The sequence below is a fragment of the Polyodon spathula genome, chromosome 13 (assembly GCF_017654505.1).
Source record: "Polyodon spathula isolate WHYD16114869_AA chromosome 13, ASM1765450v1, whole genome shotgun sequence".
Taxonomy (NCBI): Eukaryota; Metazoa; Chordata; class Actinopteri; order Acipenseriformes; family Polyodontidae; genus Polyodon; species Polyodon spathula.
In genome coordinates this window covers 5,501,728-5,525,615 of record NC_054546.1, presented here as the reverse complement: position 1 = coordinate 5,525,615, position 23,888 = coordinate 5,501,728, and the positions used below count along the sequence as shown (strand labels likewise).

The following is a 23,888-nucleotide window of genomic DNA, read 5'->3' as shown; positions in this document are numbered from 1 at the left end:
ACCGAGAGAAGTTTTAATGAAGATTATTTAATGGGAGGCCAACTGAATTAGCTGTCATTTCAGAAAATGTTTGTCTTTTTAAACACAAAAATCGACAACACAAAATACACAGTAAGTGGAGACATTTATACATAATATATTTGCATCAAAATCATCATCACACTAGAACTGCACTCATAATTCTAAATATTCAAATTGAGAAGAAAATAAATACGTCTTACAATTAAGACAACAACAAAAGGTACTTCTATAACAGAAGGTCCCAATACAGAAAAGGCAACATAATTTACACAAAAAAGGACAAATATTTTAATGGACTTTTGGATAGAACATATAATTCTATCTAATTGTGGTTTATTTTTGCAGGTATCTTAAAGGGAAAGTAATTTAAATGTTCTGCATAGCCCTTGCACTCATATATACAGTATATAAAATCTCTTTTGAATTTCTTCAGTAAATGCATTTACACTCGTCATTAAAATATCTCAGATCCTAGTCTCTAGGACTTTATTTTTAACACTGAAGAGTGCACGTTGCAAATGTCATACCACTGGTTAGCCACATTTTGACGAGGCATGAGTCCACTGTAGGGCAAGGATGGGTTTTTAAGCCTGTCTGGGTTGTCGACAACCTTCCAAAAGTACAGGCCCTTGAAGAAGAAGACTGAGTTGTGGGTGTAAGAGAAATACACAGCATCCAAGTTTCCAAAAGGGTGATCATTGTGCACCACGGCTGGGAAGGCGTCTGTGATTCTTTTGGGAAAGCCACTATCTTTCTGGTTTTTGTTCACGTCAAAGGCATACACCTGTTGAGAATTGAAAAACTGTTTAGTTGGCTGCGCTTTGGTGTTTCTACTGCCTGACCTCTGATTGACTCCTATAAACTGGAATATCACATTCCCTGGCCTTCTGTTCCCCACATGTAACTTTTCTGCTCCCATTATACTAATGGTTAGGGGAAGTTATTGAAAAAAGGAAATACAGCTATAGTATAGATCAAGGGATAGTGAACATACTGTACAAATGGGACCTAAATCTTAACATTTTAATCATGTTACTGTATTTATTCATTCAATTTTGACATGTACAGGAGTGCAGTTTACAGATTGAGTTGAGACCCTTACCAGCGAGTCTTTGAAGAAGTACATTTTGTAGTCTCTCCTATTGTAGAAGACTGTGTCAATGGGACTAGGCATGCCAGGGAACCCTTCAGATATGAGGCGGGGGTATTTGCATCCTTCAGAGTCTTCTGTGTATGCTTGATCATTCTCACTGTCGTACCTCCAGTACTGAGTGCCTAACCAGAGATGAAATCACACATTGAGTGATGCCAAAGACACGAGAGTGCTTTTAGTTCTCTCCTGCAATTTCTGTGAGCAAAACAATATTAGCGAACGTTCTACACTGTCCATACGCTGTCCACCGCCATATGCCAAAAAAAAATTCTGGAGAAATTTGTGTAAGTGCCAAACAGGTTGCTGTTTTTTTGCCCTTGCTGGGTTTCCAGGGAAAGGGTGGGCCATGCAATGATTCGGTTACATTTACGTTCCAGCCAATGTAACGTAACATTCTTCTATGAAGAAATATTAGAACGTATTGCCACAGCTCTTGCAACATCAACCTCAATATTTACTGCTTTGTCAAAGTCAGCATACTGAGACAGATAAAGTAAAACTATTGATACCTTTAAAGAAGTAGGCAGCATCGATTTTCCAGGTCCAGACGTGGGCAAACCCGTCGATGCCATCCGAGGGGATTCCACGCCAGCCTACTTGCAGCGCGATGGGGTCCCCGTAACGGGTCCTGTTGTTGCGGTTCTCGTACAGCCAGTACCAGCTGTCACGGAGGAAGTATGTGTTGAACCGGACCACCAGTTCACCGTATGGGGTTCTGTCTTTCCGGATCCAGTCGAACACAGTGCTAAAGGGCCCTACGCACCCACCTGAAGAGAAACAGTTATTGTACCCATTAATAAATGCACTAGACAAAACGAGAGCAAACGGCCACACGTTCAATGGTCAGAAATAACATACAAATGTGTTCTTAACAGTTTCAGGAATTTCACAAAGAGTTAAATACCTGAATAGCTTAAAAGCATTGAAAACTATCAGAGAGGTGTACAAATATCTTCTTTTCCAACCTCATTAAAGACCTAAATAAAATCTTAAAGTAAGATGCCACAAAAATTATACAGGTATATAAAAGTCTTTAAAAAGTTGACTTCCTTGGTTAAACGCTTTAAGACATGTTTAGTGTAGTTCTTGACTTAGTTTATTAAAAAAAAAAAAACAAAACCTGAGATCACTTGTTTATATACATGTACTTAACTACTATTATTATATGCGCACTCCCACTTCAAAAGCTTCCTTCGTCGCAAACCACTGAAACTTAATTCTGACATGCTATGAAAAGAATTGATTTGGAGGTGGAAGCTGTTGAAAATCCAGTAGTGACAGCTGCACAGGTTTAACCTATAATAATCCAACCATTAAACTAGCAATGACTGGTTTGTTATGCTAGGCAGAAATGTATAAATCTAAACAGACACATGTTAAAAACAATCTAATGTTTGCTAATGATTCATGCTTGAACAGCTAATAATGCATTAGTAAAGGTAAAGGGAACTTTACGCAAGGGGGAGGATCATTGGGACATTAAACAGTAAGCAGCATCAAATTCCATTTGAATAGGGTTTATTTAAACTCAATATTGTGTTTAATTCAATTGTTCATATTGTTAAGTGATTAAGCATATATGTATGTACTTCAGTGGAAGTGTATTTTTAAGATTCCAAAGTTTTATCATTTAGACCTGTATAGCTGGAAGTCTGTCATCAGTACCTGAATGCTTGAACCATAACTCGATTGAGATCTTACCATAAAGGCGCTGGATAGCTTTTCTGTCCAACCAGTCGATTTCAAAGTCTGAATCCTGGGGGATATAACTGGCCTGCATGATGGACCCAGTTCTGTAGATGTGTGGTAATCCCAAAACGTGTCCAATCTCATGAACTGCAACCTGCACAAGAGTTTCCAGAGAGCTTTTAGTTAAAATATCTCAAAAAGCAACACAAAGTGCAATATAAAAACTGTAATGCAAATCCTTTTTATTACATTTATCGCCAAACAAAAAAAATTTCGCAACGGCAGTTGGTACGTGCTTTGAGCAGGCTGATTCCATTGTCGCTGTTGGGAGCAGTGAAATGCTTATCATCATTAAAGTGAATGTCTCCAAGGTACCAAGCGTGAGCAAACTCCCGACCAGCCCCATCAAACGTCTGCATGCAGCCCAAGTGTCGCCCTTCATAACAAACAACAGATACCATTTTAAAAGGTTCAGAACGATAGGAACAGAATACATCTGTATTTCATGTATTGCACTTTATTTTTAGGAAACACTTTCTGAAGTGTAAATGTAGAATTTCATACAAAGGTATATTTGTACTGTGTATGTTAATGTCTCATTTCAGCACGCGATAAGGACATTTAGTGCTCTTTAATGGTTCTCAACTCTGAGTTCTTTTTCATATTTCATAGTCATGTGACACATATTCTTTAACATCCTCCCAAATACCACAGTTGGTGACTGATCTTGCATCTGATGCTATCTCACATTAAACTTAAGAGATACCATTGTCAGTTCACCTTGTATCTTAATTTGCATATAAATACTTGGACCACCAACCACTTACTTCTGTGGATAGAATTGGGATGCATCTTATTGCAATCTGTGGGTTCTTTATAATATGATTGGGAGATATGATAAAACATTGTACTACATCTATGTCATTACAAGCTCAGTTTACCTGTCCCAAAGCCCAGTCTCATATTGATCATTGCTAACGGCGAGGAATTATCCTCCTCAAATTCCAATGGGCTGATCTCACTCCACATTCTGAACGCTAGCCTGAAGATATATCTCTGTTCGTCAATGGACAGCTGGCTGCTGTAGCCTTCTCCGATAAGCCTCCATTTCAGCATTTTGTTGGAGAAGGCCATCTGCCCTGTCAAGCCGAACATGTCATCCACTGCCCGTTTCTTCCTCTTCCTGACCAAGAGAGTTTCCAGAAACCGCTTCCTCCGGACTGGCTCCATGGAGCCTGCTGTGGCATTGCCAGCCTGTTTGTGATTGAAACTCTGAGCTTCACTGCCTGCAGTGCTATTGTGGTGAGTCTCACTGAGGTCACTGGACGTCCCATTGACCATGCTAGTGTCATTGGCCTCCTTGTCTGGGACTCCACACCTTGGTTTATTCATTGCAGCCTTGGTGGTGTCATCGAGCTCTCCTGTGACGGGTAGATTGTACATTTTCTGGAACTCTTTCAGAGCGTTGATGTACTCTGGGCTCTGCGTGGAGTCTTCAGGGACACTGCTCTCTCTGACTCGGGTCAATGCGTCCTCCTTTCGAACCAGGGAAATGATATCCAAGGGAGCCGGGTCATCATCGACAAGTACAGGTGCACTCTCGTATTGCATTTCTTCCCAGTTGACTGGCTTTGTAAACCCATATTTTTTAAGAAATTGCTGGGAGAAAATGTGAGAAGTGAAGTAATTAGTCAACAGAAGGCCGTCTAGAAAGCTGCAGAAACAAATTATGCATTTGCAATTGTTAACGGCTTATCATTCCTAAAATAATAATAAAAAAAAACTTCTCAAACCAGAATTTTACCACCAGCCAGTAAATCATACCAGGAGTATGTGATATAGCCCACTAAACCCTAACACACTACTACTGTAAACTGTGTGTACACATTGGGTTGATACATTGTGGGCCCATTTTTCTCTTGGAGCAGCTCAACCAGCTCCTGAACCTGCAGCACCAGCTTGGACCAACATACGTCAAGTTCTGATCTTTGCTGGAATGTCACTCAGGGCAAACAACAGTTTTACAATTGGTCAAGAAGGAGGGTAACTTGATTTGGTGTCAAATTTTGATGACTCGTCTCAGTCATGTTTATGACATAATCTCAGGGGAGTCAGGAAATATGCCCACTAGACTTCCAATTGCATGTGAGGGGAGTCAGGAAATATACCCACTGGACTTCCCTGATGAAAAACGAATGGCACTTCATCGCACTAAATTACACTCTTATACCATTAGAGCCAGGGTCAGCTGTAGTCTGTATTAACGTTGCTTACATTTACATGGTAACACTCCTATATAGCTTGAATAGGTATGCTACAAACACTATTTTCTCTCCAAACTTTATTATCTAGCTATAGCAAACATAACATATCCAATGTTGAGTCGTTAGCATATAGTACACACAGGCAGCACGGTCCCATGGTTAAAGACAAGGGCCTGTAACCAGGCGGTCCCCGGTTCAAATCCCGGCTCGCTCAATGCATGACCCTAAGCAAGCCACTTAACTGCCTTGTGCATCATCTTTTGAGGGAGATATTGCTGTAAGTGACTCTGCAGCTGACGCATAGTTCACACATCCTAGTCTCTGTTAGTCGCCTCGGATAAAGACATCTGCTAAATAAACAAATAATAATATATACCTCATTTAATACAGTTATAATATAGTCCATCTGTTTAAATGAGGGAACACAATCACATGTAAAAATAATATAGATTCCACAAGCTTAAATCTGCATATTGTTTAAATGCAATGTTAAGGTCTGTAGCAACTTATGAACACAACTAATAGTTGTGAAAAGTATATATTTAAAGCCAGCATACATCGAGCAATCATTCATCACTAGCCTAGTCAATATTTTCTTGCTTCACATTGTACTGTAGGTTACACAGCTATCAGTGTATATATTGAAAAAAAAACAATTTTTGACAGCATACCATTTTCTGATGAGGTACTACACGGGTATTTTATGTTGGTGTCCACTATATAAGTATGTGATGTTTACACACAAATTTATCAGTGTATTCACAGTAACATAGGAGATGACTCTAAAGACAGCGGTTAATTGAACAAGGAAAGCTGTAATTTACAGCAGAGATGGCTACAGCAGAATTCATTAATGCAAACTGCAATACAGATGATAACGAAACTATGAATCCAAATTGATTACCGGTTTATTAAAGTTTAAAGAGTACAACCCTACATTTAAAATTGTTCTTATTGTTTTGATAACACACCTGTGCAGCGTCTTGGTCGATAATAAGCTCGGTTTGATGAGTTGCTGGAATCTCGACATCGGAGTGATCTCTGCTGTGGAACAGCTTCCCAGCCGCACAGCGAGCGATGAGGGTCGTGCAGGCGAGTGCAATCAGTTGGATACAGCTCAGCATTGTGGTTGCGCGGGTCGCCGGCTTAGGTAAAGTTAACTGGCTTGCTTCTTTTTTCTCTTCTCAGGAAAATGGTTCGTCTTAAAGTGTGAATGGAAATAACTTTTTATTCACTCCCTGAACTCAGCCACGCCTCTAATTAAAAAAAAGAGAGAGAAAAGACAAAAACAAAGTCATCACGAAACTAGTATTTTCATTTATACAGTTACTGTAAATTAGTTGTGCAAAATTGTCCCACCTCTGAAAGCACCGTCACCTGTACACTACTAAATCGCAAACACTTGTAAATGGTTTCCAGCTAAGAGCTGCGTGTTATCTGAATACATAACCTTTAAATGTACACGGAGTACCACAAAAAAAACAAAACAAAACAAACAAAACAAAAAAAACATATATTGATAAAGCAATGCTATTGATTATGTGGCAAATAGTAGACTAATAATAATATTGAACAGATCATTGCATTTTATATTATTGTTTATGATTGTAATTGCATGTACAGTATACTGAAGGGGTTTCTTAGGGTAATCTTCAAGTTGCTTTATTGTAATTTCAACTGCAGTATTTGCAAAAACTATAAATGCTCTTTTGTGATTTTTTGTAAACCCAACTTGTGAAATGATATTAAAATGTATTATTGCACAAACATGTTAAGGACACAAAATACTGTAAATAAACCCGAAATGATTATTCATTTTTATACCTATATTTTTGGTCATTTGATTAAAGTTCTCTAAAGTTGAACTACTAAATACGCCTGTATTCTTTAATAAGCGTGTATCAGTTAATAATTTGTGATTACGTGTGAAAAGTACAAAAGTCTTTTGATTTGAAGAGAGCAAAGCTGTAGATTTTTACACGAAGGTGATTGTTTGTCACGTGACTCACTCATTCTTTGTGATTGTCTTATCACATATATTTTTTTGCAGCTTGTGTGTATGACAGATCTACACATTTAGCACCGAACAAATGGGTGTGCTGTGTAATATTCTACAATAAGACAACTAATACAAAAGATAAGAATTCCATAATTAAGGGCTCCAAATATTTAATTGTACTTCCTTAAATGTTCACCTCTTTCAAAGAGAAGCCAATTATTTGTAAGGAGCATTTTGTGTTTTAGGCTATATTATATAGCACACATCCTGCATAATAAACCATATATAGATTTTACAGAGATCACTCGTAAGCACGATAAGTTTGGATACAATGTGGGCTCAATTAAAACTATAAGACGATATATATTGTTTTTAATTAACTCACTTTCTGTTTAAAAGCTTAACCAATACTACGCTTCTTTACACAGAGTGCGGAGGGTATGGAATGGGTTAGGAAGTCACATTGTTGTTGCTGCTCAGACATTGCGACCAGATGAAATAGTAAACTGGGATCAATCTGCTATTGCCCTTTATACTGATCTAACAGCCTTGAAAAGCAAATCTGTTAGTCGAGATAATAAATGTATCACTGCATGCACTTGCAACGGTGCAACACCTTGGAACGGATATAACGCTATATGTTAGTTGTCAGAAAAAAAAAAAAAGAAAAAAAAGAGCTTTTTGACTCATACGAATTTGACATAATGTGTTACGCATGCCTGGTTCCTATATTTTCTGAATACAAAGAATACTGCAGGCAAAGTAGAACATTGTACTCTTTTTCCCTGATCAAATTCGATAAAGGATTTACCTTTACAGTTGTACAAGCGACACTCTGAACTTTTTTAGTGAGTCATTCCAATGTTTAGGATCTCAGTAAAGCCTGAACTGGTTGCTTCTCTAGCACAGTCTACCAGTATTGCCCTGCAGAAAATCATATTTTAGTGAAATCTGATGGTTTGCTTCAGCAAACAAGAACATTATAGGGGCTATTATCCATTTCCACCTAACTAATAAGGTGTTACTTGCCAACAGTTGGTTAAAAATAAATAAATAAATAAATAAATAAATAGACATCCTGTAATTATTTCACCATTGTAGTTTTCACTTAGTTTGCTAGCAGGGCTTTGTCATGCGAATGTTTTTACTTCTCACGCATGAATTGTAAATTCAAACATCCTAACTTGCCACATGTACCTGCGTCAACCTTTAGTTTTTCATATATCAAGAGAACTGCTTGTCCAATTGACTAAACTTGCTAACCTTCTTCTGCTCATTACTGAGTGTATCATAATCTCGGGGTATGTGGACGCTGTCTAAACACACAATCACAGGAGACAAAGCCATCTCTGTGTGTCATAGAATCATCATTTCTTCTAATAGTATTATGTATTATGTAGCTCAACAAACCCAATAAACTGCATCAGAGTGTGTTTAAATTGCAATTTTGCATGTGCATGTTTTGCAGTCTTGGCAAAAGTGTACAGTGTACCTACCACACTATTAAGAGACCTGCCCCTTTCACAATAGCTAAGCCCCTCTTTATAAAAAATTTTTTTGTAACAGCAAGGTAGCATTAACTGCAATTCACAAACTGAACCAGTGACGTAGCTAGGGGGTTGGTTTAATATGCAAAAATCTCAATCTCACAAAATGAAATCCTGCTGATTCATCCCCCACTGGAATGAAATCCTTGAGATCATCACCAGCATCCAACCCCCGAAACAAAATTCTGCCCATTCACCACCAGTATGCCCCCCAGAACAAAATCATTACTATGCCAGTGTTATTAACAATCATTAAAAAATCTCCATCCGCCCCCGAAACAAAATCCTGGCTATGGCCACTGCCCTGAACAATAGCACATACTCAACTATTCTCATATTGTTAGGACAGCAAACAAAAAGGCAACACAAAAACACCACTTCTGTGGAAAAAAAGGCATGTGATAATAACTACAGAATAAAAACACATGTGAATAAACATTATTCATAATGGTGAGTAAATGAAACTTTTATTTAGGTCTGCATTTCTGTTAAAATCTTGACTCTCATCACAGAAATAGCAATGACTTATTGGCTTTCTTGGCTGTATTGCACTTGTTACACATTCAGTCGCAGCTCAGAAGACAACAGGTAGCATTGAATTCAATGAATTTTCTGAAGTTCTTGTGATATCCTCAATGCCAGGTCCTGAGCTGTTGGCTTCTCAGCTGAACAACTGACAGTCAGTCCTTCAGCATTCATGGCATCAGCTGTGGTTGGTCCAATGGCTGCAAACTACAGTTACAGAGGAAACAAGCAAATACTTTATCTTTAATAAATGTCATATCATTGAGATATTCACGCTTTTGTTATGATTGGCAAAACTAAAACAGCTTTTAGTCCCATTTGGAAATGCCAGGTTAAAAGAGCAGTAACATAAACCTGCCATCTTTCATAGTAATGTGCGTGACTAGAACACTACAACCGAATAGTGTGTGTGAATATAATCCACGTCACAAAAGCAACATCACATTTCAATCTGATCGGCAACCAATTGATAAAGGGCGTTTTAAACAAAATGTTGCATTTAAGATACAATCCTGCAGATTATCTGGGCAGCTTTAAAACATAAATGGTGAAAGACCTGGAAAATATGTTAGTGTTGACCAATAAAGAAAGTAATTGGTTGAATTAAGTAATTGAGAACTCAGGTGGAATGTAAATCGGAAGAGACCCTGTGGCTCTCCAGGACCAGGGTTACACATCCCTGGAATAGTGCATTGATAGGAAATATGGCTGCAAAATGGTCAGATTGTCAAACTTCACTGAAAGAATAGTGTTTGGGCTCTATTATCTGGAAACCATGAAGTCAAATGACCAGAATTAAGTTTCTTAAAATGTGTTTGCATATTGCTAATGTATACTTTTGATCAAAGCCCTGTTCTTGTCCCAATTCTGTTATGCAAATGAATACGAGCATGGTAATTTGAGCCACGAATACATTGCAAACAGTGTTTGTTTGAATATTCACATATTTGTCCCAGCACTAATTAAAATGATTAAGTTCATACCTTTATCTGATCAATGCGATTCCCTGACAATTTCTGGAGTGTACTCAGGCAAAACTTTACTCCTGATGGACTGAAGAAAGTAATGCTTGCTGGTATGCCCTGGAGAGGGGGAAAAAATGGATTAATAGATTAATGCAGACTGTAGCCCTACAATATAAAACTCCTTTGGCTTTGAACAAATTCATGAAACTCTACCAGCAACCCAACATGAAGAGTATACTGACATGCCTCTCCAGTAGCAATCAATAAATGTAGTACATGATGCAGTGTTCACAAAGACTCATTCACAACGATGGAGACAGATCACAGATCTCACCCGTCATCTATTTACACACCTACACTTGAGGAAGTGTAAAGGAGGTGTTTTTAAGTCAATTATGGTATTTGTGTAATAATGTCTTTCTTCAGACACTTTAATAGGCAATGAAGTGGAGGGAAAGACACTTCTAATGGTGAAGGCAAGTATGTGCCACTCATCTTGGAGCCCACAAAGGAGTTTCCTGAGTCGGTGGACTGATAGAAGGCTATGGTGGCAGAGATGCTCAATCAAACCATGTGTTTTTTTTGTTTTTTTTTCAGTTTTACCTCTTTTGAGAAATATTCACTGAGGGCTTTCTGAAGATTGGGATGCTGCGCAGTCTGATAGACAGTCACACTTTCCAACGGCACACCTACAATCAATAACACTTTGTCACAGCATGTACTCATCGTAATGCGTTCTTAAGGAATTGCCAGCTATGCTATTAATAAACCAGGAGCTAAAAGCAAAGATCAGCATTCGCAAGTCTAGTTAATGACTAATTATTTGACTGCCAAAATGAAATCCTTTTCATTTAAAAAAAAAAACAAAAATAAAAATCACCCCCTCTAGTCCCGTGAGAAAGGGGAAGGTGAGGTTATATGTCTTCAAACTTCCCCTAATCCACTGCCAATGTCAGCTCTTCATTGGCAGCCATCTACTAAGGTGGAGGCCAAGACTGAACATGGAAATGCTTCATTCTACGAAACTAGACTTGATTTAAAAAAAAATAAAAATGATGTTAGGGCTGTTCTTTATTTTATATTGAAAAACATTAAAACCTATACAACGTATCCATACTTTTGTATGCAAAGTAGCCTTGTTAATCTGAAACCTCATCACACCTTTTTGAAGTGTGCATTTATCTGGGATGCTACAAAGAAAGTAAAGGATATCAAAGTATTAGGTGATTGTATATATTACCATTATCCTTCAGCGCTTTGGGTAGAACTTCTCTTTTAAGTGATCCACAGGGAAAAAGAAGAGGCAATGAACCAGAGTTTTCCTCTGGGGAAATAAAAATTGTCAAATGTAAAGAGAGTTATACTATTGATATATGTGTTTGTTCAATGCAATGATAAACTGTGGATCTATACTAAACTTTTCTTACAAATAACTTCTAGTAAAGCACTGAAGATTGCATATATAAACTCTCTGGAAGGGCATCAAAAGTGTATATGCTTAAAATTGATGGACTGTATAATTCAAAATTTAACAACTGTTATTCAACTACTTACTTTTACATATATAGTTTGAGAGCTTATCTGCATTTCCTGTATCTTCACCCTGAGGGAGCAAGCCAACTTCTTGAACTAAAAATAAATTAACAAAGGAATACAATTGCATTTACAGACAATAAGAGGTGCTCTGGGTTAGCTCCAGTGTTACATTGGAATCAGGCTTAAATGACGGTATCTAAAGTTTTGAGACCACTGGATAACATTCACTTGGATTCTGTTTAATAGAAGGAAAAGAGTTCTGAAGAATACCAGTCATCGCTGTTAAGTTTTCTGTTGGGATAAATTAGATGTTTTAAACAGACACTCTCATGTGAATGCTACAGTTTATTAAACTTTACTTTCCCGAACAGTTTCTTTCACTGAAGAGTGAAAGCATTACTTAGATGCTTATCGGCCACCAACTGCAACCTAAGTGTTTAACATTGCCAGGCTGAAATTGCTTTATTACAGTATATACTTAAACTATTAAATAATAGGCGATACCTTAACTTTACATAATTTTTAGGTAGTTAATTTAGAATAAGATAGATACATACATATATATTATAGTTTCCCTGATCCCAAAGATATGTATACTCTATTCTAGTATGCTGGGTAGTTCTGTATGCTTCCACTTTTTTTTCCCCCAGACAGAATTGGTACTATTTTTGTACTTGAAAGTAATGTCAATGTGTGCTGTTTGCCCCTTTGAAAAGGAGATACTGATCTCTGTGTTGGATACAGTATATATGGCTTGCCAAACACTTCTTATGACACACTACTAGACACACTGTAAATGTTCCTTTACTTTGCTACTAAACAAGGACATTAAATAATATCAACAAAGGATCATGTAATGTTTGTGTCTGCCACATTTGAAGATTGTTTTACTGCTTTAAAACCAACAAAGATGTGCAAGATCAGTCATATCCTAAAGGGCAAGAGTGTAAGGGTTACATCACCAAACAATTACTACAAGCTGTCAACTAAACAGCAAACTGTTGCTTGGTGCAAACCAATTCCCATCCAAATTAAAATATGCACTAATTACAGTGAGGGATTTAAACAGGATATAGATGCCTGGCACAGCCGAGGTTTGTCCAATTATCAGATCATCAGCTAATGTTAAAGGCAAGAGAAGCAGTTAACTGTGTAAATTAAACTACTGGGGCTGAGTAAATAACATATAGACCTCAAAAGGAGAGCACCTATTAACACCTGAATCTCCTAACCTCAAAGGGGTATCCTGTAAAACAGCATCAGAATTAATTTACTTGACAGGTTCAGATTAGACCATGCACAAATATGCTTTAATAGAGGCACAATTTACATAGACATTGATATTACAATTACAGGTTACGTATACAGAATTTATACCTTGTTTATAAATACCTTGACAAAGACAGATTAGGATAACATGACATTAGAAATGCAACTAATCTATACTACCCAATGTTGTTTGGAGGCTAGTCAGTGGGCATTCAGAAACAAAATAAAAAAATTATAACTAAGCCACTGGAATATGGAGATGTTGAACTGAAAACGGAAACAGCCCCAGTCTACTTCGTGTTGAGAGATGTCTTAACTGATGTCTTAAAGTGTCCCCATGTGTTGCTACAACTGTTTAAATAATGTAGTTTTTGTCAAGAGCACTGAAACAGACTTTAAAGTTATAAGTATAAAATTATTTAAACAGTTGCAACAACATGTGGGAGCACGCAACGCTATATTTTTCAGAATCCCGCTACTCTCACTTTTCCTTTTTTAAAAAAGCAAAACAAAAGCATAAACTTGGGTTTGAACGGTCAACTCCTGTGATTATTCTAAAATGGAATGCCTAAATTGCTCTACTGTTCTGTAGTGCTGAAAGGTTGAACTGTGGAATCCAAATAAAATAATTTGGAAAATAGGGAGAATGTAAAGAACTGTGGATCAATAAAGCACATAAAAAAAAAGGTACAGATAACAATGAAAACACCAGTGAGAGACCTACCCAAAGAGGATGTGGCTTTACCAACAACATAAACAGATTTAGCATTCCACTGATCCTTCAAACTTTCCATCCATTCTGTTAAAAACAAGACAGAAATTGCATTATAAGCATGCCAAAGAATAAACAAACAAACCAAAAAAAAAAGTTCCTGTTTTAATCGCTGACTGCAGTGGATTTCTTGGTGCAGCAAAGAAACAATTAAAATGAAGATCCTTCGATGAAACAGGAAAAATGTTCTCCCACCACTTAATATAGCAAAATTAATTTAGTAAAGATTATTTTGTGTAACATCTTGTGTTCCTTCACATGTCTATAAACTCCCAACATAGAAGTGAAGTCAACTGCTGAGAAATACTCTCTCCTGCAGTAGAAAGGATAATTTCAATTACTCTAGGCCAGTAGCAAAACTGATGTTGATGATAGATTTGTATATTTCTAGATATTGCAAATGGTACTGACAGCCTATCTGTAAAATTGTGTATAAGCAGGGCTCACTATTCCAATCAAGGGGAATGTCAGCTCTGTTTATACACAGCTGTATAACTCTCTTGATGGGTAGGTTTAAAACACTGGTGATACAGATGTGCTGTAGATTTCACATTACATGGAGGTGGACAGGAGATCAAAGAGACTTTGCAGGGCTATGGAATACATTAACAAGGAGCTCTTTTGGGCATAAACCTCACAGGCAGGTGCATGGCTTAAAATGCTACCAAGTCCACTGCATCAGGCCAAGGGAAGGATTACTTCCCATTCAGAAAGCTAAGGTTTTAAAGAGCATGTAGGAGCAAATAGAAAGTAGTTAAGCAGGTGCTTAATATAAAAAAACTTATAAAGCACCTCTCTGTTGTAGAATAAACTTGATTTTTGTTTAAGCATAAAATCAAAGGTCACATTACAAAGAAGACTCTGTGTAAACAACTTGTTATTTCTAAGAGGAAACCCCTTTTTGTTGCAGCTGGGTTAGAGTGTCAATAGTATGTAGCAGGTTGGTGGCACTTTCTTCAGTCAGGGTGACAATGATTACTTTTCAGAGGCAGGTGAAAAACTACTTTCAGTAACATGACTCAAGTGAAATAGTGGCAGATGAGTGGGGTTATAAGGTATTGGCTGTGTTGAACACCAGCAATGCTGTTTATGAAGTCTCTCCAAACAGGAAATCAGGGTAATAAGACAGCATACAGGCTTTAGAAACATGAAGGAAGTCACTCGGACACCTTAGCCCTGCTGAACAGAACTGCAGCAGATGGAGACTGCAGGAAACACAAGTAGGTTATACCAGCTCAAGTCGATTAAATCATTGCATTTGTTGTTGTTTCCTAGTCACTAATATAGTTTCCATGTGCTTTTGAACCTTTAAGAGGACTCGCCAAGCTCAAAACATGATTGTTGGTGCTGCTTTGCTGCCATCTTTACATTACTGCCTAGCATTTAACAGAAAAGTCCTTCACTGAAGGCACTTGACATTTAAAAAACAAACATGGTCAAAGCTGCCATCTGCAGGGCATACACAGTAAAGCCTTTTAGCATATGAAAACACTATACAATTGAAAAACCAAGCAATCATGTAAATATTTACCAGGAAGGCAAAGACAAAACACTTTCTAATAAAAATACAAAATGTTTTTAGAAATGTAAATATGCAGCAGGAATTAAATTAATAATAATGCTGTCTTATAGATATTTAAGGCATTCTATACTGTAGCTTGCGAACTGTCCTCTCAGCATCTCCCACCTTCTCTTTTACCGTTCTGTTCTAGACACAGGCTCACAGCTTCCACTGCCCTGGGGCTGGTAAAGATGAGCCCACCATATTTTTCTGGGTGTGACAGCTGGGGAAAAAAAAGTAAATAAATAGAAAAAAGGAAAACCTTCAACATTCACTGCAGAGTTTTACACTCTCTCTCTCTCTCTCTCTCTCTCTCTCTCTCTCTCTCTCTCTCTCTCTCTCTCTCTCTCTCTCTCTCTCTATATATATATATAATATAGATATATATATAATATGATATATATATATATAATTGAAATCTTGCCCCAGTGTATTGTTTTCTATATTCAGCCTTGGTTTGTTATTACATGCTATTATGTTCTTACCTTTTCAGATAATGCATCAAGGGAAACAAACTCAAAAGACAAGACAGGGATCAGGGTAGCTTTTAGCCCATATGAGGCTAACTCCTAAACAAAAACAACAATATTATTAATATCATCAACAACAACAACAATAATAACTATAAACAAATATGTATAGTCAGAATACATGTAAATATGTGTAAGATTTAACACACAAGTACAATGCAATTTATAGCAAGATCACGCAATTTTGATTCCAAAATAAATATGCACTTAGGTACATTAAATAAGTCTAAAATGTTTGGTCAAGTATTCTGAAAAGAATTTATTTGATTTTTTTTTTTTTTTGGTCACTAACCTGAATATAAGGGTCAGATCCAGAGTCCCCTTCCTTTGGCTCTTTTAATAACAGAACTTTCATAGCGAATGCTAACACAGGGCACTGAAATGTCAGGGTAAAAGTTAAAAACGATGCTAGACTGTGTGTCTATTCTTCAGTTTCAAAACTTAGCAACATAAAACAGAAGCGTTAACAGCTTTCCCAGAATGAGTCCACACCCAATGACAAGTAACATGCGCGACCTGATAAATGGAACTTACAAAGCCAGATAACAGACTGCTGTAACTGCAGCGAATGGATTAACGATAGCTTTTTAACCAGACAATGCATGTATTTTACATTGTGCAGTTTGACCAGACTACCAAATTGAAAGGGACTAAATTTATCACATTGTCTATATTGAAAATGTTGTGTCTCTTCTGACGTGAATGGGTTGTGATCTGTATGACAACGATGAACACAGGTGTAGAGCAGACGGGGATATACTAAACACTGTACATACACATGTCAGTTTCTTGTAAACATATATATAGGTGGATATATCTGCATGCAAGTCAAGGCTTCGGTATAATGTTTTGGGTTTCGCTTTTACTTTTGTTACTATGCGAGTGAGATTTTGTATCCTATACAACGCGTTCACAACAACATTTCATTCGCATGACTCTTATACTGATGACGACCTAATAGTGTTGAACGTTCACTGACGCGAATCAAAACTCGGAAAGCGTAACCATTTTTACAAAACAGCGGTGTTGGGTACTATAACATACACTGTAAAGAACTATAATAATTATAAAAAAAAAAGAAAAAATCTATACATACTTCAACATCCCTACTTCTTAGGCCATCTAGTCGTACTATAACAACTATTTTTAAACAATATGATAGGTCAAAGGGAATTAACAAATGGAACGTCCCAAATCAGAAAATAGAGGGCATTTATATAAATAATACATAAATAAGACCCCACCAAAAAAGCTTTACATCTAGCCAAAAAAGCTCCAAATATACCAGAAATTATATTTTAAAAATGATTCAGGTATGCTGATATCTGTGTTTATTCAAATATTCGTGGTATGGATTGAGCTCCCCCTTCCGTTGCCTTATGTGTGTTCCATCCAGATCCCGCCTCTCTCGTCTCAGTTTCAGGAAGTTGTGAAACTCAAGCTATTACGGCTCCAGCAGAGTGGCAGCAATGCGTGGCAAGTATAGAAAAGGGGAGCCAACATGGCGAACGCACAGGTTCAGTTTCACAAACAGCTCTCCTCTGTAAGTCTCGTTCCCACACAAACCCCTGACCCGACTCTGTCCGTATCTCCTGCTGTGTGTGTTTGGAAGCATGGCGTCTTTGGCTAAAAAACGAGCTTTGGGAACGGGAGAGGAGCCGGAGGAAGACCAGGAGGAGAGCTCGGATGAGGGGATAGAAGGGGTAGGTGGCTCCGAAGACGACGGCAGTGAGGATTCTGACGATGAAATAAACGAGGTATTTACCTAGTGGTAGTCAGGCCTTTTGAAACTGTTCACACGTGCGTATGTATGTTTACTTTTCTGGCAGTGCGTTTTCCGTTGATGGTTTTTTTTGTTCTCGCAATCTGGGGTTTAATTACAGGTTAAGAAATGTAACACCTAGTATACTGCGGTTTATTATTACCTTAGTTTATACTTTTATTGCTGAAACCATTGTCACGTAAAACAAAGAGTAAAGATAGCAAGCAATACTTGGATATCAAAACAGAATGCCCATTACAAACCTGACGGATTGTCCGATCTCATCCCAACCTAATTCTCACCCCAGAATTCTTTCCAGGTAGGGTGAACAATAGCCTAGACCAGTGCTCTTTCCAGGGTGATAATTGACCTAATTCATTTGTAATGGTGTGTTGGAATGGTTTGCAGGAGGTGACTGTCGATTTTGAAGCACATACAATATCCGACAGCGACTCTAACGGGATCACAAAGCTTTTGAAACAGGTGAGTCAAAACTAAACATCGAAGATTTTTTAAACTACTCGGAAAAACAAAACATACTACAATATTGCTGTACTAGAAGAAATATACCTGTGTACATACACCTTGATAAAAATATGGTCAGGTGAATCTTAATTCCAAAAATTCAAATAGTTTGCTGATTTCTTTCATAGGTTAAATACGAACATTTTTATTTATACTTTTTTTGAATATTCAAAATGAAGCCTGTCACAGTAAAATTTGGTAGTGTTGCATACTGTGTAGTATGGGCTTGTTTTAAACCTTTTAATAATTATTTTTTTCACAGCTGTTTTTGAAAGCCAGTATAAACCTGTCTCAACTGACTGATCTGATAATCCAGCAGAACCATATTGGAAGCGTTATCAGGGTAAGAAATGCAGATGTCATGTTTTTACTGCATCAGCAATCAACAAGTAGGTGCGGTAAGCACGACTCATTGTACATTTTAAAAACGTATTTTTTAGTATTGATAGTTTTGTCATGTTTTAATATACTTTATATTAAAAAAAAAAAAAAAAAACCCTGGCTGGGAGTAGGGTATCTTTGAACCCTCTGCAGTATCGTATATATTTACTTATGTCAGAGTATTCAATTGTTTTGCAGTTACGTGATATATAATTCTTTACTATGTCCTCAAGTTATTTTGCCAACCTTGTATTTCTTTTTTTCTTCATTCCAGCAAGCTGACGTTCCAGAGGATAGTGATAACGATGATGATGATCTAGATGAAGTCTTTGGATTCATCAGTCTTTTAAATCTGACTGAAAGAAAGGTGAGTAACTAGATGCACAGAGTGTTGATTATGAAGCTGTCCTATAGAGTGGAGAAATCCCTTTACAATCTTCTTTTGAAGAGCGAGATGCAAGTAAAAGCAATGACACCTGTTGCTTTAAATTTACACTTACAAGACATTTGAGGTCTTGAAAGCTAATTATTTGTATATCGCAGTTAATCTAATAAACAATATTAATTCTTGAAGTCTTTCATCATGAACATCTTTTTATTACCCTGATTTAAAGATAAACAGTCATTGTTTTGCGTGTAATTTCAAGGGCTCAGAGTGTGTTGAGCAGATTAAAGAGCTTGTGCTTGGTCACTGTGAGAAGTGCTGCCCTCCAAGCGTCGTTGAGCAGCTGGATAAAATCCTGAACGACACCACAAAGCCTGTGGGCCTCCTGTTGAGCGAGAGATTCATCAATGTGCCACCACAAATTGCTCTACCCTTACACAAACAGCTACAGTAAGTACTGCTTCCTGTACTGGGACAGGTGCAAAAATGTAATTTCACTTAATAGTGCAGTTGCAATATTTTGCCTTAAGATGGCACCAAATCACTGTTAACATAAGGTTACATTTAGATTTAAAGCAGGGGTTTCAAACAAGGCCATGGCAATTGTATGCAGTCATCCAAAGGCTGTGGCTTAAATGTGGGTAGGTGGGATTTCAAGTTTTTCTTTTATTATTCTTGTATATGAAGGGTGCACAAAGTTACCAGACATCCTCTATTGCTTAATGTAATTTGATGAACCATCAACCTTTTGGAAAGTGAATGGTTTATGGTATATGTTGACTTTGGGTAAACTGCATGTTTTCATTTTACCACCCTATTGTTCCTCGACCCGACAAAATAAGTAAAACTGTCCTGTTTGTGTGGCTTGTGAATCGGATAGCAAATTAGTGTGGCCCTTGATTTAAATTTAACACCCCTTTTAAGGAGTGTAGTTGTCTGTACAGTATTCTGAACGCTTTGCTTTCTTGCCAGCAGCACATACGCAATCATATGAGTTCTTGGTAACGGATATTCAAGGTCCTGTGTGCAACCAAGGCATATGGCTGTGTCTTATTGTCTGGAAGTTCTGTTCAAGATCATCTGGATTGGTGTGACTGCCAGGATAAACCAGGAAATACTGAACCTTGGATTGAATTTGAGCTATTTAAAAAAAAAAAAAAAAAAAAAGTGGACTACTTTGATATTCAGAAACCGCAGTAGACTGTTGCTTTTTTTATCTAGATTTTTTATTATTATTTTTTTTAACCTCAACATTAAGTAACTCAAACAAAATCATTACCAATAGGGACCACTGTGGCATAATATTGTAAAAAGAAAAAAACATTTTGTTTGTTTAGGGAAGAAATAGCAGAAGCCCAGAGAACCAATAAACCCACTGGGAAGTGCCATTTTTACATCATGGTAAGCAAAACCTTCAAAGAGGCAGGGAAGAATAACAGCACACTAAGAGGAGACGCACCAAAGAAAGAAGAATTGATGTTTACGAATGCAGAGGAGGAATTCTTTCACGAGGTAACTTTCTTTACTATATGATTGCACTTGTGCACTGGATGTGTCATTGTATACACATTGCAGTTGTAAAAAGGTAACATGACTTAAAGCTAACAAATCAATTGTATTACTCTGCAATGCATGATTGTATGCATGTTTTGTCTTCTATCTTTGATTATGATGAACAAATGCTATCACTGTAAGTAAACATAATAGATGTTACTCATTCTTATTCTCTGCAGCATGCAGTTATGAAGTTCAACTACTCTGTCCAAGAGGAAAGCGACTCATGCCTTGCTGGCCGATGGTCTTTCGATGATGTTCCAATGAAACCTTTCCGTACTGTAATGTTAATCCCAGCCAAGAGTATCGGTCCAATCATGGAAAAACTAAGAGAGTACCTGTCAGTATGAATGTTACCTGGAGGAACTGTATAAGCTTTGGAACACAGTGGTTTTTTACCTGATAATTTAATTATTTGTATAAAAACACAGGTATATTAAAAAAAAAACACACACACAACTCTGTACACTAAGTGTACTTTTTTTTCCTATTGGACTCCCAAGTAGCTCCAGTGCATGTGAGCTGGAGTTATGATAAATGGACCTTGATGTGTAATTGTAATCCATAATATGTACTTACCATTGGCTGTGTGGAATTTTATTTCCATGACAAGATATAACTGTTCAGATTTAAAAAATGTAATCACCCATAAAACAGTGTACATAAAGTATCAGTTTGTTACAAAACAATTTATACAGAAAATTTAAGTAAAGCTAATTTTTGAAAATCCTCCTATACAACATCCTTCACAATTTGAAGTAAAAAAAAAAAAAAAAAAAAGTTTCAAGAGATCCTTTTGTTTGTGGATTGTTCTTTTGAGTACCTCTATCATCACAAAAGCACTGTACATTCTTAGAACAAACAGTACAGTGCCATTTTATTTATTTTTCCCCCCAGTTTACTGAGTAACAGATCTTTCAGAAGCCTGGAGAGTTTGACATTCCTTGACATTGTTTTGTCGCTTCTCTTTTTGCACTGCGCTGAAGAAATGTGGTTGGTGATAAGCTGCAGCATCTCTTTGCTTTCACTATGGGGCAGATTATAGAAGTAGTACTGTGGAGCCATCTTGATAAAACGAGAGAGATTTTATTTTATTATTTTGGCTGCTCGAAGCTTGAAAAGAAGATTGCGGCTAAACCCTTTCCTTTTTACTCTGACAAAAAAACAAAAACGACAACAAAAAAAGATAACTTGCAAAATTAAACTTTACCCTAGAATATATGGTGGCAGTGTGTCACTTGTATATTTGTCAGCTGCTTTTTAGAGTGATAGATTTGAACAATAAGGGGAAGCAATATGGGGAAGTACCAGCTAGTTATTAACCATCTCGAGTATTATAATAATAATCTTTATTTTTCTGAGCCAGGAGGAGGCTCCAGGAAGCAGTTTGGAGCTGATGCAAAGAGAACAGGGACAGGGTTAACACATACAACTACACTAATTGAAAATTATATGTATAGAACACCCTTTCTCCAAAGCTGACAAGTGCTTCAATCTACAGATTGTAGACTCGTACTTTAATTAATTTGCAATATGTCACTAGAGAGAGGGGGCACCAAGGGTTATTCTTAAAATTAGAATTCTATCCTGGAACTCAAATAATTTAAATTAAAATGTAATCCCTCAATACTGTTGCTGCCCCTGGTTAGTTATCAGGGTGTTTAGTTTAATACCTGTCAGCTGTTATGGTAAGCATCTTGTTCACACAATCAAATTTACAGGAGGCCAGCAGAGTTTGCCATCTAGGGATCAAGTGAGAATTCTGACACGATGATGATGATTCTGTTTTCAGATTTCTGTTGTTATCCAGGGCAGCCAGGTAATCCAGCTCTTCCAGAGACTGCATTAGACCTTACGGATCTGGAAGAACGATAACGTGCATTGCTTTTATAGCGGTTTAAAATATTTTACAACACTTTTAGTACCTGAGTGAAATTTTTAAAAAGCGGCATTAAAAATCAAATCTCTGTATTAGAAAATCAACATCATCCACATGATTATTTTTCTGTAACTTAAAAGACGGATCCACTCAACTAAAGCAACGTTTCAAACTGAAACCATTATGCAGCTGTTGCTAAATTTACTGCTGAACTTCATGTCTGTTCACTGAATAAATCACCAAGTTGAATGTTTTAGGAGTATCATAAAGAGACCACAGACAAGCCAAACAAAAACAAATACCAGTGTTTCTGAATCTTATCATACAGAGCCAGAGTTTCCAGAAGTTCTGTCATAAACATGAAAGCAGACCTGTATTATGAACACTGAGTAGAGCACTTTAAGAAGGGTATTCAAGTCCAAGGTCTAGTACGGGCCATACAATGGAAGCCAATGCATTGCAAAACATAAAACTTGGACCTGAACACTACTTTACAGCTTTCTTGACTGTACAATTCAGTTCATTAAAATTCACAGCTAACCCTGAATTGTAGGTCACATGGTCCAATCGCTGCCAGACCATTGGAGTGATTTTTAGCGTGCAACACATGAAGTGATCAGGTACCATGAAGAAACAACGACTTCATCTACAGCAATTCAAACTGTTTTGTGGAAGTGTATTTTCTAACACATGGATCTGTTCTGGATCATCTGCAGGTTTCCCCTCGGCCTCAAGTTCAGCCACAGTCTCTACATAACGATATTAATCTCCAGTAACTGCTTACTCTTGTGCAAGCAGACCCTGGCAAACTAATCCTCCACTAATATGACAATTCCATAGCTGTTCCTCCTCCTTCAGACAGTGCCTAGTCTATAGTCTTGTGCTAAAACAATTCTCTGGGCTAAAGAAATGGCAAATGGTATGTGTTGCATATGGAAATGCATTTCAATAGTCGTGGATGGTAATGGGATACAGAGGTACAATGCCTCTAGTTCACCAGTGTCAATAATGAAGTTGACATTGTCGATTGCCCACAGCAGGTCCTCCCCCTTGCTGGTAGTCAGGAAGACTCTTCTAACGCACGGTTTGTTGCTTCTCTCCTGCTCCTCGCTGTGTCTGGACACAAATCCACCTTTCCCTGGGATCAAGTAAACCGGGACTAGTATTCCAAGATCTAGGCTCAGATTAACAGCCTCTTGCCTGATGATATCATAAACACTGTCAATCTCCTAAAATTAAAACATGTGGATTTATAATCATGCGATTAAGGAAACAGCCATCAGCAAATCAAGATGTGGCCAACTTTTAGTGAGGAGGTCACAGTCTGCTTTGGAGAGAAAAACTAAACACAAACAGGCCAAGAGCCAAATAACATTACAGCTGAATAGACCTTAATCTTTAATACAATATACAATGTCATCCTTGGAAAGCATTAGCTAAACAGTATCCGCTTTAGTTTTATCCAGCCACTGAGTTTGGCTTAAAACATCCTGAAACTGCAGTTTTACAAGTATTTGTTGGGGGGGGGGGGGGGGGGGGTACTTTGTTTAACTTTGAGTGTTATATGCTTA

The 23,888-nt window shown here is 37.4% G+C and overlaps 3 protein-coding genes across 4 annotated transcripts; 1 reads left to right on the top strand and 2 right to left on the bottom strand.

Annotated features, from left to right (window-relative positions):
- Positions 1-231: 231 nt before the first annotated feature.
- Positions 232-6,251, bottom strand: LOC121325868 (matrix metalloproteinase-21-like). Its single transcript, XM_041268954.1, has 8 exons — positions 6,099-6,251; positions 4,763-4,854; positions 3,805-4,577; positions 3,160-3,299; positions 2,876-3,017; positions 1,684-1,941; positions 1,124-1,296; positions 232-805 (listed from the first exon to the last, which is right to left on the bottom strand). Exons 1-8 carry the CDS (start codon positions 6,249-6,251, stop codon positions 500-502), a joined length of 2,037 nt encoding a protein of 678 aa, XP_041124888.1. The 3' UTR covers positions 232-499.
- A 2,876-nt stretch (positions 6,252-9,127) lies between these two features.
- Positions 9,128-17,029, bottom strand: uros (uroporphyrinogen III synthase). Of its 2 annotated transcripts, none has more exons than XM_041267418.1 (10): positions 16,928-17,029; positions 16,124-16,207; positions 15,787-15,870; positions 15,428-15,524; positions 13,693-13,767; positions 11,718-11,792; positions 11,404-11,487; positions 10,767-10,852; positions 10,182-10,280; positions 9,128-9,405 (listed from the first exon to the last, which is right to left on the bottom strand). In XM_041267418.1, the coding sequence occupies exons 2-10, from the start codon at positions 16,184-16,186 to the stop codon at positions 9,274-9,276; spliced, it is 795 nt and encodes a 264-aa protein (XP_041123352.1). In that variant the 5' UTR covers positions 16,187-16,207; positions 16,928-17,029; the 3' UTR covers positions 9,128-9,273. The 2 variants fall into 2 exon arrangements, with proteins under 2 accessions (XP_041123352.1, XP_041123353.1); XM_041267419.1 differs by having other exon boundaries at positions 15,440-15,524.
- A 314-nt stretch (positions 17,030-17,343) lies between these two features.
- Positions 17,344-21,229, top strand: LOC121326230 (BRCA2 and CDKN1A-interacting protein-like). The gene is made up of 7 exons (XM_041269456.1): positions 17,344-17,588; positions 18,002-18,076; positions 18,381-18,461; positions 18,774-18,866; positions 19,147-19,334; positions 20,222-20,396; positions 20,618-21,229. Exons 1-7 carry the CDS (start codon positions 17,445-17,447, stop codon positions 20,786-20,788), a joined length of 927 nt encoding a protein of 308 aa, XP_041125390.1. The 5' UTR covers positions 17,344-17,444; the 3' UTR covers positions 20,789-21,229.
- Positions 21,230-23,888: the final 2,659 nt, after the last annotated feature.

Bases quoted from the DNA above. Each gene is read 5' to 3' on its own strand.
- LOC121325868 (XM_041268954.1), bottom strand. From the start codon at position 6,251: ATGCTGAGCTGTATCCAACTGATTGCACTCGCCTGCACGACCCTCATC. The intron at 4,855-6,098 runs GTGTGTTATCAA...GTGACATTCCAG, and splicing joins TCGACCAAGACGCTGCACAG to CAAAGATCAGAACTTGACGT. The intron at 3,018-3,159 runs GCACGTACCAAC...ACTCTTGTGCAG, and splicing joins ATGGAATCAGCCTGCTCAAA to GTTGCAGTTCATGAGATTGG.
- uros (XM_041267418.1), bottom strand. From the start codon at position 16,186: ATGAAAGTTCTGTTATTAAAAGAGCCAAAGGAAGGGGACTCTGGATCT. The intron at 11,488-11,717 runs GTAAGTAGTTGA...TTATTTCCCCAG, and splicing joins CTCAAACTATATATGTAAAA to AGGAAAACTCTGGTTCATTG. The intron at 10,281-10,766 runs GTAAAACTGAAA...CCCCCTCTCCAG, and splicing joins GTGAATATTTCTCAAAAGAG to GGCATACCAGCAAGCATTAC.
- LOC121326230 (XM_041269456.1), top strand. From the start codon at position 17,445: ATGGCGTCTTTGGCTAAAAAACGAGCTTTGGGAACGGGAGAGGAGCCG. The intron at 17,589-18,001 runs GTATTTACCTAG...AATGGTTTGCAG, and splicing joins CTGACGATGAAATAAACGAG to GAGGTGACTGTCGATTTTGA. The intron at 18,867-19,146 runs GTGAGTAACTAG...TGTAATTTCAAG, and splicing joins TAAATCTGACTGAAAGAAAG to GGCTCAGAGTGTGTTGAGCA.